Genomic DNA, 12,931 nt, shown 5'->3' with positions numbered 1-12,931 from the left:
AACTCTGTAGATTGCGTCCATCACAGAAATGCCAGACTGACTTCTCAAAGGCCGTGTAGTGTCGCACAAGAGAAAGGCAGTGAAGCTTATTGTCTGAGAGTATTATGTAATAAATCCACATGTATTCTGTGCATTTAGCCACTACACATGGAAAGGATATGTCATTATAACTAGTGGTGTCTTTAATTAAAAATGTGTTGATGGAAGTACTGTGATTAAAAACCTTTCCGAAAACTCTGTTAGCTGTTTATTATCAAACGCTTCATTTCATGCCAGAGAGGCCGCGAACAATAACTTGATACGGCTCAAAACCCCCGTCTGCAGTTTATTGACACTGAGAGACATTTAGCCCTCCCTAGAAAAACCCGCTCAGCTGTAATAGCCCCGTAGACTCCTTATCAATATGCTGGAGCCATTTTGCTTGTCAGCGCCGATGTGAAAACTACATTGGGAGTCTGGCTTGCTGCAGGGCTGTCTGAAGCCGAGACAGCAGTACTCTGCATAAATGTAGCATGACAAAAAAGGGCAGACGCTCTGTCACTATGGGCATTTGAATTTATTTTAGGGAGAACTCAATACTGAGAGAGCCTCCCTCTTAAACAAGTGACAAGTACGCCACTCCAGTCCATCTTAAGCTGTTTGGTGCTAAGTAAAAAGCTGGTGCTGTTAAAGGAGTAGTTCAAAATTGTAGCTAGTTTTTGCAGACAGTCAGATGATGTACATTACATCATCACTATTTCACTAAATGAGTATTTGATTCTAAAATGACACAAGTGCAAAAATAATATAGAACCGCAACTTTCTCTGGTCTACTGTGTATTTGGATATTGCACAGTTGCAACCACCAAACACGACACCTATTGTAGACACAGACATTCCAGGTCCAAGTGCTAGTATTGGACATTAAATGAACAATTGTTGTGAAGATATCACTGCCACCAACTTCAGCTATCTGGTACTTTTGCTCAAATCAGTGTCTCTGGTTTCTTCAGCATTGTCACTCTGACCTGAGTATGTGTCAAAAGGCCTTCACCTGGATAACCTTAGCCACCAAGTTATCTTGACTTTCTCCCCCTATGGCCTATACTCCAGTCCAAAGTCTTACTGTAGAGATTACTTTGGCTTATCTTCACACACAAGCAAGGAAATAATTATTGTCCCTGATTTGCCAGTGAATTTTTTCCTTTACAGATGAATAACTTTCAGTAGTTGTTTTTATAGCATTGCATTGCACCTTATACATCAATTATCATATGTTGGTTTAAGTGTGGAACAATTAAGTCTTAGCTTTATTCCTCATGCCGTATGCATGTACATAACTTTTATTTTGACCTATTCCATCGGTGGACACACACAATGTAAAGCAGAGAAATTGATATCTAAGTGGGAGGTAAGCTTTGTTCATCTGAACAAGGTTGTGAACAACAACTGCAAAGACAAATCGCAGGTCACCATTATTTAAGTTTCGTCCTTGATCTTAAAGAAAACATTTAAACACGAAGGACAGATTTTCTTAAGGTCTTCTCACAGTGAAAAAGCCAACACGGATGTTTACACTATCACTGCCTCAGTGCACAGTCCTCCGGGCCTGGCCTGCAGCCAAACCATCCCCCTTTTCAATTACTGAGGCTGCAGCGTCTGCGTGAATCCCTCCAAACCTGTACTTCCATTCAGCTCCTTAGAGAGCCTTAAAAAAAGCCACAGAGAATCTGAAATGTCCTTGGATGAGAAGAAGTATTATAGTGTGGCGGTGTATTGTGGTTTAGCTAGAACACAATGCCAGTGTGTGTGAGTGAGTGAGTGAGTCAACCATTTCTTCATCCCACATGTTCTACTTAAACCCAGCTCCCGCGGGGAAGAATCTTATCTTGTACATTGTTAATCCAGAGGCTTTGTTATGGTCCTTAATGTACTTCTTTCATATTAGATGCCCACCAGGCATTTACTTGAGCTTTTCATCTTTAAAGCTGTTATTATCAGCATTGATCAACACAATGGCAAGGTTGTAGCCAAATTACCAAATGACTACAAGGTCAAGATGCATGCAAAAACGTGTGTTGGTTATAACTAATCCACAAACAAAAGGGACCTCAATCACTTTTTGCCTCTATGCCTATGAAAGGTTAATGCCTAATATATAATGATACATGTCCAATACCAATTAGTTACCACCAGTATCTAAAACATGTATAGATAAACTGTTAACAAATGTAATTTAATTTACTAAATTCTATTTCATTTTGAAAAAAGAGCAAGATCAGAACTGTTCAGAATTCCTTCCACCATCTGCTTGGTGGTAAACAACATCAGAATATTTTGGATGTTTTTCTACTTACCAAGATTAAATTACTATTTTTATTTTGGCAGCGTCGTAGACCACGTTCCACAATCAGTGTTACTGCAAAAACCAGACTAGAGAGACTATATAAAGTTTTTTTTCCTGAGACCGAAAAACAATCTTAAGTTCTAGAGCAGTGCTTGAGAAAAAAATTATGAAATATTACCCAGGGAGAGAGAGAGCAGGAGAAGCAGTGATATGATTCAATGGGTAGAGAGAGAGAGAGAGAGAGAGAGAGAGAGAGAGAGTGACATGATGACATTTTTTTTGTGTGGCTGCCTGTGACAGAAGATAGAATGTGACTTCAAGTTTGATTGGAGTTGGAAGGTCATTTTCGCCATTGTGGAAGGGTTGGGACGGATGAGTGATGACCAGCAGTCATTTGTTGGAAAATGAAGTGATTGGACTTGCATCCACGGCTGCAAACGTGGCCCAGACTTGTAAAGTGTACCATATCTCAACCTAGCAGTGCTGTGAAGTAGATATGAGCACCCATCAGTAAAGGGAGATTCGGTGGGGAAAATAATGTGAACAAAAATGTAGGGATAGAAAATATCCAGTCAATTGTATATGTTCTATTTAGGATTTTTCCACTGCTTTAGTTTGCTGCCTGACAGCCGTTTGTTTTTGCACTTTTTTTTAAGCGTAGTTCGGCCATGTATTACTACACCAACTACTGGTGAGTGTACCCATGACAAAGGCATTAAGAAAATATATATACAAATAGCATTCTTTGCACTGATGGTCTCGTTTACTGTTACATGTCATTTATGATCATCAGAGGAACAATGAGAAATATTCAGAAATTCCTCGTAGCACCTTTTTAAGTTTGCTACTCAAGTAAATGGTCTTTCTTACTGTCCACCACTGGCTTTTGGATCATTTTTAGGGCATGGATTGACGGTTTTATGAATCCATGGGAGCAGCAGTTGTCGTAACTTTGCCTTCAAATAAAGCTTGAACCTGGAGGGATCAGTAAGGGACGGCCAACTGTGGCAGATTTAGATGTCGTTGCTAGAGTTTGTTGTCTCCGTATAGGCCTACTTCCACGATTTAGGATCTCATCAGAACTGACTTAGAGGTTAAATAAAAATCAGACGTTTCCCCGGGCAATAGAGCAGCCCTGTCTTACCAAGACTATGTTTCCCCGGAGACAAGCATCCAACTTGAAAAGCTTTTGAGTTTAAGTCAAAAGTGCACGCGAGTTTGGGATGGAGGGGGAAAAGGGAACATTTAAAACAGTCACCTCTAGTGTCCCTGATAAGTGAGTGACTGTGTGGGAGAAGGCAAATTAAACATCAATGGCACCACACAAGGATATTCCTTAGTCAGCAAATGTGGCGAGAACTATCTGCTTGACATTGTCAGGGGCAGCAGACAGGGGAAGTGTAGCGGAGGGTGCTGCTACCTTCAAGGCAAACTGTTTGTGGACAATAAAAAAATAAATCCTTGGAAGATATAATGCATGACCTCAGAGTCACATTCAGGAGCATCCAGATAGTTTCCGGCTTCCTCAGTTTTTCACTGTTGATATGATGCATGGGATTTTACTGCAACTCTGAGGAACTCTCACTTTGTAGTAAGTGAAGTATATAATAAATATTGAGCAGGCACAATGCAGTTAATGTATCTTACTTTTGTCTTTTACATTAAAGCTATAGTGCATAACTTCTGTTTATCCAATGAGGAATTCTTACCAACACTGTTGGCACATCTACTGTACATGAAGTAAGCCTTCTGTGATTACAAATAGATGTTTTACTGTACTGTTCTGCTCTACATCCAAATTTTTTCTTAGCAGTAGAATCAACAACTGAAACATTTCTTGGGCTTTTTCTGCCAGGGGGGGCGACACCTGTTTGTAAACGCTGCCATACTGAGAAATACAGATATATTTTTGTGGTGCTTAGGACTTAAAACCACTTTTTGTCAACTCTTTTGGCAATATTAAATGAACACAGCATTCATTTACATGGAAAGTTACGCACTATAGCTTTAAAGTCGATAGTATATTTTTTCTGGTTGCATGGATATTGTGTTATCTTGGCTCTTCCCTATGAGAGAGTACACTTTTCATGTTCTGAGGTGATTGACATGTGTCCTCTGTGTCCTTGCAGGCTGCAGTCTTTATTCCTGGCAGGAGAGCGCTGTGATGTGGAGACGCTGCAGTGGGCAAAGAGCAGCTTCGGGGTCCCTGTCCTGGATCACTGGTGGCAGACTGGTAGGAATTCGGCTTTCTACTTTTCAAAAGGCGAAACAATCAAAGAGAGAGAGAGAGAGGGGGGATACTTTTAACCTGGTTTGATAGTTGCACTGAAAAAGTTGCACTGAAAAATATGGATATAGTCTTTTTTTTCTGATTTCATACCTTTCTACTTTTGCATGTTGAACAGGAAGGTAGCAACTTTAATCTTGCCAATGAAATTCAAACTGACTCATATGCTATCAGTGCAAAAGCTGTGCAGTGCAATTTGGACTATTTATTCATTATTCCCCTCATAAAACATCACATAACATTTAGGCCAGAATACAGTGCCCTACCATACGCTATGTGTGCTAGCTGCCCTTTGCAGTTTTAATTATGTCACTTCAGTAGGTTGAGTGGCACCGTATCCTCAAACTGTATAGTGATTAAGTTCTTAAAATATAGCTAATGAGAAAGCATTTTATGGACTTTGAGTACTTAAATATCCTGAACTGTATATGATGTTTAAATTGAACATGGATCTTTAAGACTCAAATTCATTTTGAGCTCATCAGTGTGAGATGACTATAAATGTGGTCTCTCTCTCTCTCTCTCTCTCTCTCTCTCTCTCTCTCTCTCTCTCTCTCTCTCTCTCTCTCTCTCTCTCTCTCTCTCTCTCTCTCTTATATTTTATTGGTCCATTGACATTTACTTGGCCATGGGAAGAGGCAGAACCCCAGAAAATGGCTATTCTACAAAAGCATGTCGTAATAATGAAGCATATTTTAAAATTGTTTCCCTCTTTGATCAATCCTTTTCATATTTTAGACTGGGAGATTTTGGACCCCCCTATGGGACTAGTTATGAAGTAAAATACCCCTCTGTTTGAATTTCTAAGCTTCCTTGGGAACTGATCATTACACAGTGATGTATCATCATTTGTATTCCAATCACATTCAGAATAAGATGAAACAATGGCTGAGATCACTGCAGATCATTTTAGAGAAAGGAAAACATTTGAAGAAGTCACAATGGTGACTGAAAGTGATAAAATATAATAAAATTATATTGTTGTTGTTGATGTCTGTGTGTGCGCTGAAGAATTAATCCAGTGGTATACACAGCCTAGGCTCTGTAAACGGCCATTTACTAACTACGGTGGCCCCCCTTTGTTTACATACCCTAAACTGTGCTGACTCCACCTTTTTAATAGCAAGGCTAATCCACAATACATCTATTTACCTAGTAGAGAGTCATAGTCTGGTAGGGAAACTCCTAGATAGCATTACTTCAAAAGGTCACTTTCCAGGACAGTATTTAAACAAGGGCTGTGATTGACATTGCCTTTCATTGAGTGCACAAATTGACTTTGGATCCATATGGGACACTGACTGAATGGCTAAGATGTGAGGACTATGTTGTGTGCTTAGCAAACAGATAACAGAAAGAAAACAATCACTGGTCCCTTGTCCATCAGTTCAGGTTTGAAATCACTTCCTCACAGAAGCATGTCCAAAAGAAACAAAAACTAAACTGGCCTAGGTCAACGGTATGAGAATTTTGTTGATTTTCACTTGAAAGAAGATTACAACAATTTGTCCTTAATCAGCCTTGGTGCAAAAGGGCCCTGTTCACTTTGAATGTATCGTGACTCTTTAGAAAAATGCCATTAGTGTAGTCAATAAATCAGGACTATACCTTGCACCGACCGATGCACTTTTAAATCAATGCCAGGCTCACAGAGGCTAGGTCATGCCCCTTTAAATCACCGTCCAATGATTGTACTTTAGACCCAGGAGGGCTGCTTGGCAATTTCCTAGAAAGCTTGTAATCTCCCTTTTCTTTTCTTCCACACACACAATCGACTTATTATAAAACATGGCTGCCGTGGGTCTGGATGATGAGATATGTAATTGGAATTCTGTGTTCGCAGCTTACCCCTGAATTGTTTCTCAGTCCTTAATGACTCTTGTACGGGTGAGACCCTGTTAGCCTCTTTGATTGGGAGGTTTGAATCCAGGCATCTTGCCATTATGCTAATGTCGTGCCCCCTACACACCCATAAACTCCCCCTCTGTTCGACTGCTGTCCTCCCCTAACACTAGCGGGCAGTGATACATGTGCCAACGATGGCCACAGAGCACTTTTGGATGCCTCTCTTGTTTTTGCGATGCTAGGATCGATGGCAGGACAAGGAGACATCTCTGTGTTAAATATGGAATCGATACTGTTGGGGAGAAGAAAAGCCATCAACCTTGAGTTTGTACATAACAGGCGACGCGCTCTTTGATCTGAAGCGCGTGATTGGCCCACCTGGTTGATTGGTCTGTCCAAGCTCAACCGGAGTGTGAAGAAGCTCAATATTTGTAATATAGCAAGAAATATGATTTGATCAATAGAGAGGCTCTTGAGTTCAAATTGCTGTCTCATGGCTGTAGGTTCATCACGTAGCCTTCTGTATATGCTGAATTCCATGTCAAAGCTACATCCTCTGGAGTCTGCATTTCAAGACCGAATTGTCATGGTAACAGGAGGAGTGGGACGAAGTGGGAAAATTTGGCTAGTGTTGTAAAAACGTCACAACTCAAACTGTAAATTCAGGGATAATTGTGTTAAGCTTACCATGGGGATTTACCATTAGGGCTGCAACCTGTTGGTAGTTGGCATGCCGTGGATCTGCCCAAATGCATGTAGTGTTTATATTAACTCGACGTCATTGTAAAAGAGGGTCACCCCTCAATTGATCTTTCGAGGTTAAATAAAGGAAAATGAAATGAAAATTAGTAGAGTCAGGGGGAGCAAAGTTGTTTTAATTAGGCAGCAGCATACACAAGAGTAATATCATTTGTAAGCCTATTGTTGCTGTATGATTTTGTTACTTACTTTGCCTGTATATCTCTCCATTAGTTTGTGTTGTGACCGGTAGTGTACATAGTTGCATTTGTGCTAACATTTTAATAATATGTATCTACTGAACTAGAGATGTTTCCATGTTCCTCTCTATACTAATGTTGGCAAGGTACAATTTCATTCCACTTGAACATTGGAATGCATGTATCACAGTCTGGCTTGAATCTCACTTTATGTATCTCTCTTTAAACACACACACACACACACACGCACACACACACACACACACACACACACACACACACACACACACACACACACACACACACACACACACACACACACACACACACACACACACACACACACACACACACACACACACAAACAAACACTTACCCAAACAAACCCTGTTACACTTTGCTGCTATCCTAGTGATATATTGAGTTTGGAGAAAAAAAAGCTGTGGCCGGCCACTTGAATTCTGTCTAAATGTGTAAACCCCATTGGATTCTTCACCCCCTGCTAAACCCAATAACTGGCAGCCGGCGCCAAGTATGTTCACGGTAGAATGGGTCACTCCTCATTTAATTCGGCTTTCTCTATTTTGTGAGTTGGAGGCAGTTTGACTGGTGAAAGAGGCCACCATGTTTCTACAGATTTGTTAACATTAGTTTGTCATGTACTTACGACAAAGCCACAGAAGGAAAAAAAAAAAATATAATTTTCTATTTGTCTTAAACTATCTGAGCTTACCTTCACATTAAGTATTACTAGAACCTTATATTGCTTACTGGCATTTGTGCAAAGGACTTGCAGTACACAAATTAATGACGCATTTCTATCAACACATGGATTGCAACTTGATTATTGTCCGCATAAATTAATTTAATTTATTGACTACCTTGCGATCACACGTCTTTCAAACAACTCCTGCAATGGGCCTCTATAATGCTGCGTATATAAGCAGTTCGAATCTATCAGTATTTTTATATTGACTAACTGGAATCAAATGATAGTAAAAGCAATGTGTATGCAGCTTCCTGTCTGCCTGTACATGAGTCACCCAGCTTGGAGTGTCACGCTGCACTGTTGGACCGTCTCTCTTGGTAGATAAGACATTGATCAAGCAACTTTTAACAATGTCGTTCCCCTTGACAACTCCCCTTCATCTCCCCACTCCACACAGAAGAAAAGCAACTTGGTCAATGGCAGACAGCTTAGCATTCAAGCCTTGTATACCCATCGAGTTGAGAAAACTTATTATAGTGCAAAACAACCACCCACAACGCAAAGGTTTTTTCACGTGTTCTGACTTCAGAATCAGCACATTTTTCAAAACCTTTGACCATCTTTTTAAGTCCTTTCCCCCATATCTCTCTCTTTCAAACACACACAGTTGAATTTTCATCTATAAATATTGATAGATCTGTCCTTCTGCTTGTACACGGGGCTTTTTGCTCTTTCTTCGGCAAAATAGACAGAAAATTGAAGAAAATCAATCACCGCTGTAGACGCTCATACATCTTTCCAGCCTCATGCTTATACTTTTGGAATGTAATATTCAGCAGCCGAGAGCCTGAATCGATAAGGAGACAACGAGCTCCATGAACAATGATGTATAGAAGAGTAAACAGAGTGGAGCGCACAATGGTTGAAGTAGGATAATTAGCATAGTACCTTTTGTTGATCTTAAAATCTACTGATGATGAACAGATTTTTTTAAATGTAATTGATGTTTTTAGACCGTGTTATGGAAATCTCAGATAATGATAATTTTCATATTTTTTTATAATTTTTAGTTGGAGAGGAATGTTGGGAACAAAATATCCTTGAAGATGTAGTACAGGACTTCCCTTTTAGCTTTTTATACCTAATAATTGACATCTTTTCCATATGCCAGATGCAGCACACCTCTGGTGAGATAAAAAATGACTCCAGGGTTTTCTTGGTTTACGTCATCTTCCCATCCATCCCATGGGGCCTTTCTTTCACCTCGCACCACTTGACTGTGCATCACTGCTGATTGGTAAACAGTTGCATCACGCGAAGAGCTTGCGGCATTAAGCTTTACCCCTCAACAGAGCTCTCCATAGAGCCACAGTATGCAAGGCCCTGGTTGGAAAACATATTAAAATAAGTCAGCGACACCAAATAGACAGTTTCCGTTGATGAGTCAATTGCGAGAGGAAGCGTGACGCACAGCAGATGAGCATGATTAGATTTAAAACAATATTGCCACAAGGCTTTGGAATTGAAAAAATCATTGATTTAGTACTTGTCAAACATCTATTTTTGTCAGAGATTGCATACAACACATCTTTGCAGTGAAATATAAAATTGTGCTCCCAAGCACACAGATTAGAAATTTGACCTTTTCACCTGTGCTTTCTCCTCCATCTCTCGCCCTTGACGTTTAATATCACGGTCATAACATTGTTTGTGTTCATGTGCTTATTTCAAATGTACACAGACCCTCACACACACATCCACACCATCTGCTTAATCCCTATTCACCCAATACATACGTACTATGCACGTGCTCTCTTGTAAACTATCGCCACCTGATGCCACCAGTCAGCCCGGCATGTGCATATATGAGAAAATGTCTGCCATTGTGAAGCCTGATAATAATCTGCGTGCGCTATTTTAAGAACCCAAGTGCCATTGGTAGAGGGAGGGAGGGGAGTGATGATGAAGGTTGCTGATGTCACCGCTGTGTTGCCTGGCAACAAATGTGTTTCCAGTTGGCAGGGTTGTGCTGCCTCACCAGTTGAGTGATGGCGGATGGACTTACAGTGTATAGTGTATCTGTGTCAGTCTGTATCTCTCTGTTTGCCTTTGTTTCTCTGACTCTCTCAGGCAGGCAGGCAGACAGCAGAGGCCTTTGCACACAGAATGAAATTATCTTTAGAAAGGGAACTGGACTGACTCAAAAGCACCTGTCTTCCTGTCAAATAAATTGTGGTTTTGACCATTTCAGTCCCAGTGGGGCCTTTGTCCAATACAGTGCTGGAAAAGTTATGTTTTCCAAAAGATAAATCCAGAGCTCCTTTAATGCCTGAGTCTGTGGTGCTACCTTGATATTAAAATTGAATGCAAATTAATTAAAACAAATGTAAGCTTTTAGAATAGTTGTTTTATATGGATACTGTTTTCACTGAATTTTGATTATTTAAGAACAAGCAATTCACTGACATCATCTACATTCATTTTGTGTGTGTCATTTTGTTGTTCCCATAAACTGTGTGCATTCTCATTGTTACTTCAAACCCTGTGTTGTTGAAGCCCAACTCTGACAATATGATTGTACTGTTTTCAAGAAATGCGTTTTTTTTTAACTGTAAAGCGCCATTAAAGTAAGGTAGAAAGTAGAGTTATAATAATTTAAAAGTTAACCCAGTATTCTTACTTGTGCTGCAATTATATTTACTCAGTGCAGTAGTACACAAGGGGCCAAACTAACACTACATCATTTTAATTGCGCAGTCTGAACTCTAACATTTTGGAATAGTAAACTGCACCGTGGCCCAATCCTAGTCCTAATTAAGGACAATGCAGTATAATATGGTACTTAAGACAATGAATAGCTTCCAACCTTGTGTAGAAGAAGTTTGTGGAGGACTTTAAGCCTCATATGCAAATCTACCCAGTGCAGGGCCCTGACCTCAACTAAACACATTAAGAATGAATGGAAACGTTGACTATAAGCCAGGCGTCATTACCCAACATCAGTGGACGACCTCACTAATGTTCACCTTTATTTTTCCAAAGAATATTGTCAATATAAACAACATTAATGTACCGGTATATATTTTCGACTTTTAATACAGGAATACAGGATAGTCTGTTGAGAACAAGCCCATGGTTCTTCATTAAGTATAATTTTTGGCCCTCCCTAGGAGACATCTGGACATTCCTCATTTAAAATGGACACCAATGGGTACGTTTATATGGAGATCTGTCAAATGTATAAATGAGAATCTTAAAATGACTTCGACAACTTTTTCTCTCACCTTATTGATATTCTTCCCACCACTGCTCTCCACATGGACTGGTCCCTCAGCTTCTCCTTTAAGAAAATAAATAAATAAATGAATGTGAATAAATTTAAACAAAAAAAATCAGTATAATTGTTCAAGACTCAAGAGTCATGTCCCCCTGGTGTTCTGTTGCCCACCTTTGGGAGATGTGTGCTAGCCTTGGCTGTGTGCTTCATTCACCAACAACAATCAAATAGCTGCTTTTGCTAACTTGGACAGTATAGTGCAGATGTCGTGGCTTCTGTAATTACATCCCTGGCACGTTTGTGTATGTCCCCCCCTTCCCCCTTTTGTTACTTTGGGAGTTTCTATTTGGCATTGGTTCCACAAAGCCATTCATTGCAGCATTTGTCTGCCGAGGTTTCCAAGGCACAAGACAGGGGTCTTTCATTAGCAAGTTAAGTAGTGAATTTGTATGCATAAACTTAGCTCCGAGCAACTGAGCCGCCGCGTCGTCTGAAAAGTGATAAGGGAGGCAGTGTTTTTTAGCTGATGGAATGAAATTATCCCTTGAAGAGTCCGCGAGTTGGAAATGGGGGAACACATTAAGAGGTGTGTGTGTGTGTGTGTGTGTGTGTGTGTGTGTGTGTGTGTGTGTGTGTGTGTGTGTGTGTGTGTGTGTGTGTGTGTGTGTGTGTGTGTGTGTGTGTGTGTGTGTGTGTGTGTGTGTGTGTGTGTGTGTGTGTGTGTGTGTGTGTGTGTGTGTCAGCGCTCTCATTATACGTGATTGTTCATCTTGCGTTCATGTCTGTCTTGGGTGGGTGGCATCAACCTACTCTGATTCCCTAAACATTTTACTTTCTCTCTTTTTTTCCCCCAATAACTTTTCCTCACTTGTTATTTTCCTGTCTTTTTAACATTCAGCCCGACTACAAAGGCTAGGTTAACCCACCCTTTAAGCTGCTCAACAGGCTGCCATTGATAGGCTTGGTCTGAGCAATTATTAGGTTTCTAGTCGGACTTTGTCATCGCTTGTTGTACCCAAACTCTCCTGAAAAATAGGGAAATAAAATAACACACCATGCCCGTGCCTCTCAAAGCTAGTGTGAGCTTCTCTTCAGTATCCTGCAAATGCATTATTTATGATTTCATATGTAATGAAAGTGTTACAAAATAAACCCAGAAAAGAATACTTTACATTCCCGAGCCTATATCAGCTTGCAGTGTATTCTCTATTTCCGTCTGTTCTCACTGTCATTTCTGAATGACCTTGGGTCGGATATCTTGTTTAGCAAGTGATCTAGTTACCCCTAGCAACCGCACATCTCCGGGAGGACTGTGAGCGCTGCTGTGCATAGGTATGATGCACGTATGGCTCCCCTGTGGCTATTTCTGACAGGGTTGTTGTTTACACGTCAGGCATAAAGTGCAGTTTGTTTGTGTGTTATACCCAAACACTGGCTTTAGTAGGTTATTCTGTGTTTTTGTGGACACCTTGGGGCACTGTGGCAAACTTGTTGGGGAAAAAGTTACTTGCACAAGCAGACAATATGGCTGCTGTATTTATTTGAAATA

General features: G+C 40.4%; 1 protein-coding gene across 1 annotated transcript in view; it reads left to right on the top strand.

Annotated features, from left to right (window-relative positions):
- Positions 1 to 12,931, top strand: part of acss3 (acyl-CoA synthetase short chain family member 3) — a 37,595-nt gene that overhangs the window by 13,171 nt on the left and 11,493 nt on the right. The window contains exon 9 of the mRNA XM_080051279.1: positions 4,456 to 4,559. Coding sequence (XP_079907405.1) covers positions 4,456 to 4,559 — 104 coding nt within the window. The remainder of the gene's footprint in view (positions 1 to 4,455; positions 4,560 to 12,931) is intronic.

Source organism: Ammodytes marinus, assembly GCF_949987685.1.
Source record: "Ammodytes marinus genome assembly, chromosome: 22".
Lineage (NCBI taxonomy): Eukaryota > Metazoa > Chordata > Actinopteri > Uranoscopiformes > Ammodytidae > Ammodytes > Ammodytes marinus.
The sequence above is the reverse complement of the archived record's forward strand: the minus strand, read 5'-3'. Positions and strand labels throughout refer to the sequence as shown.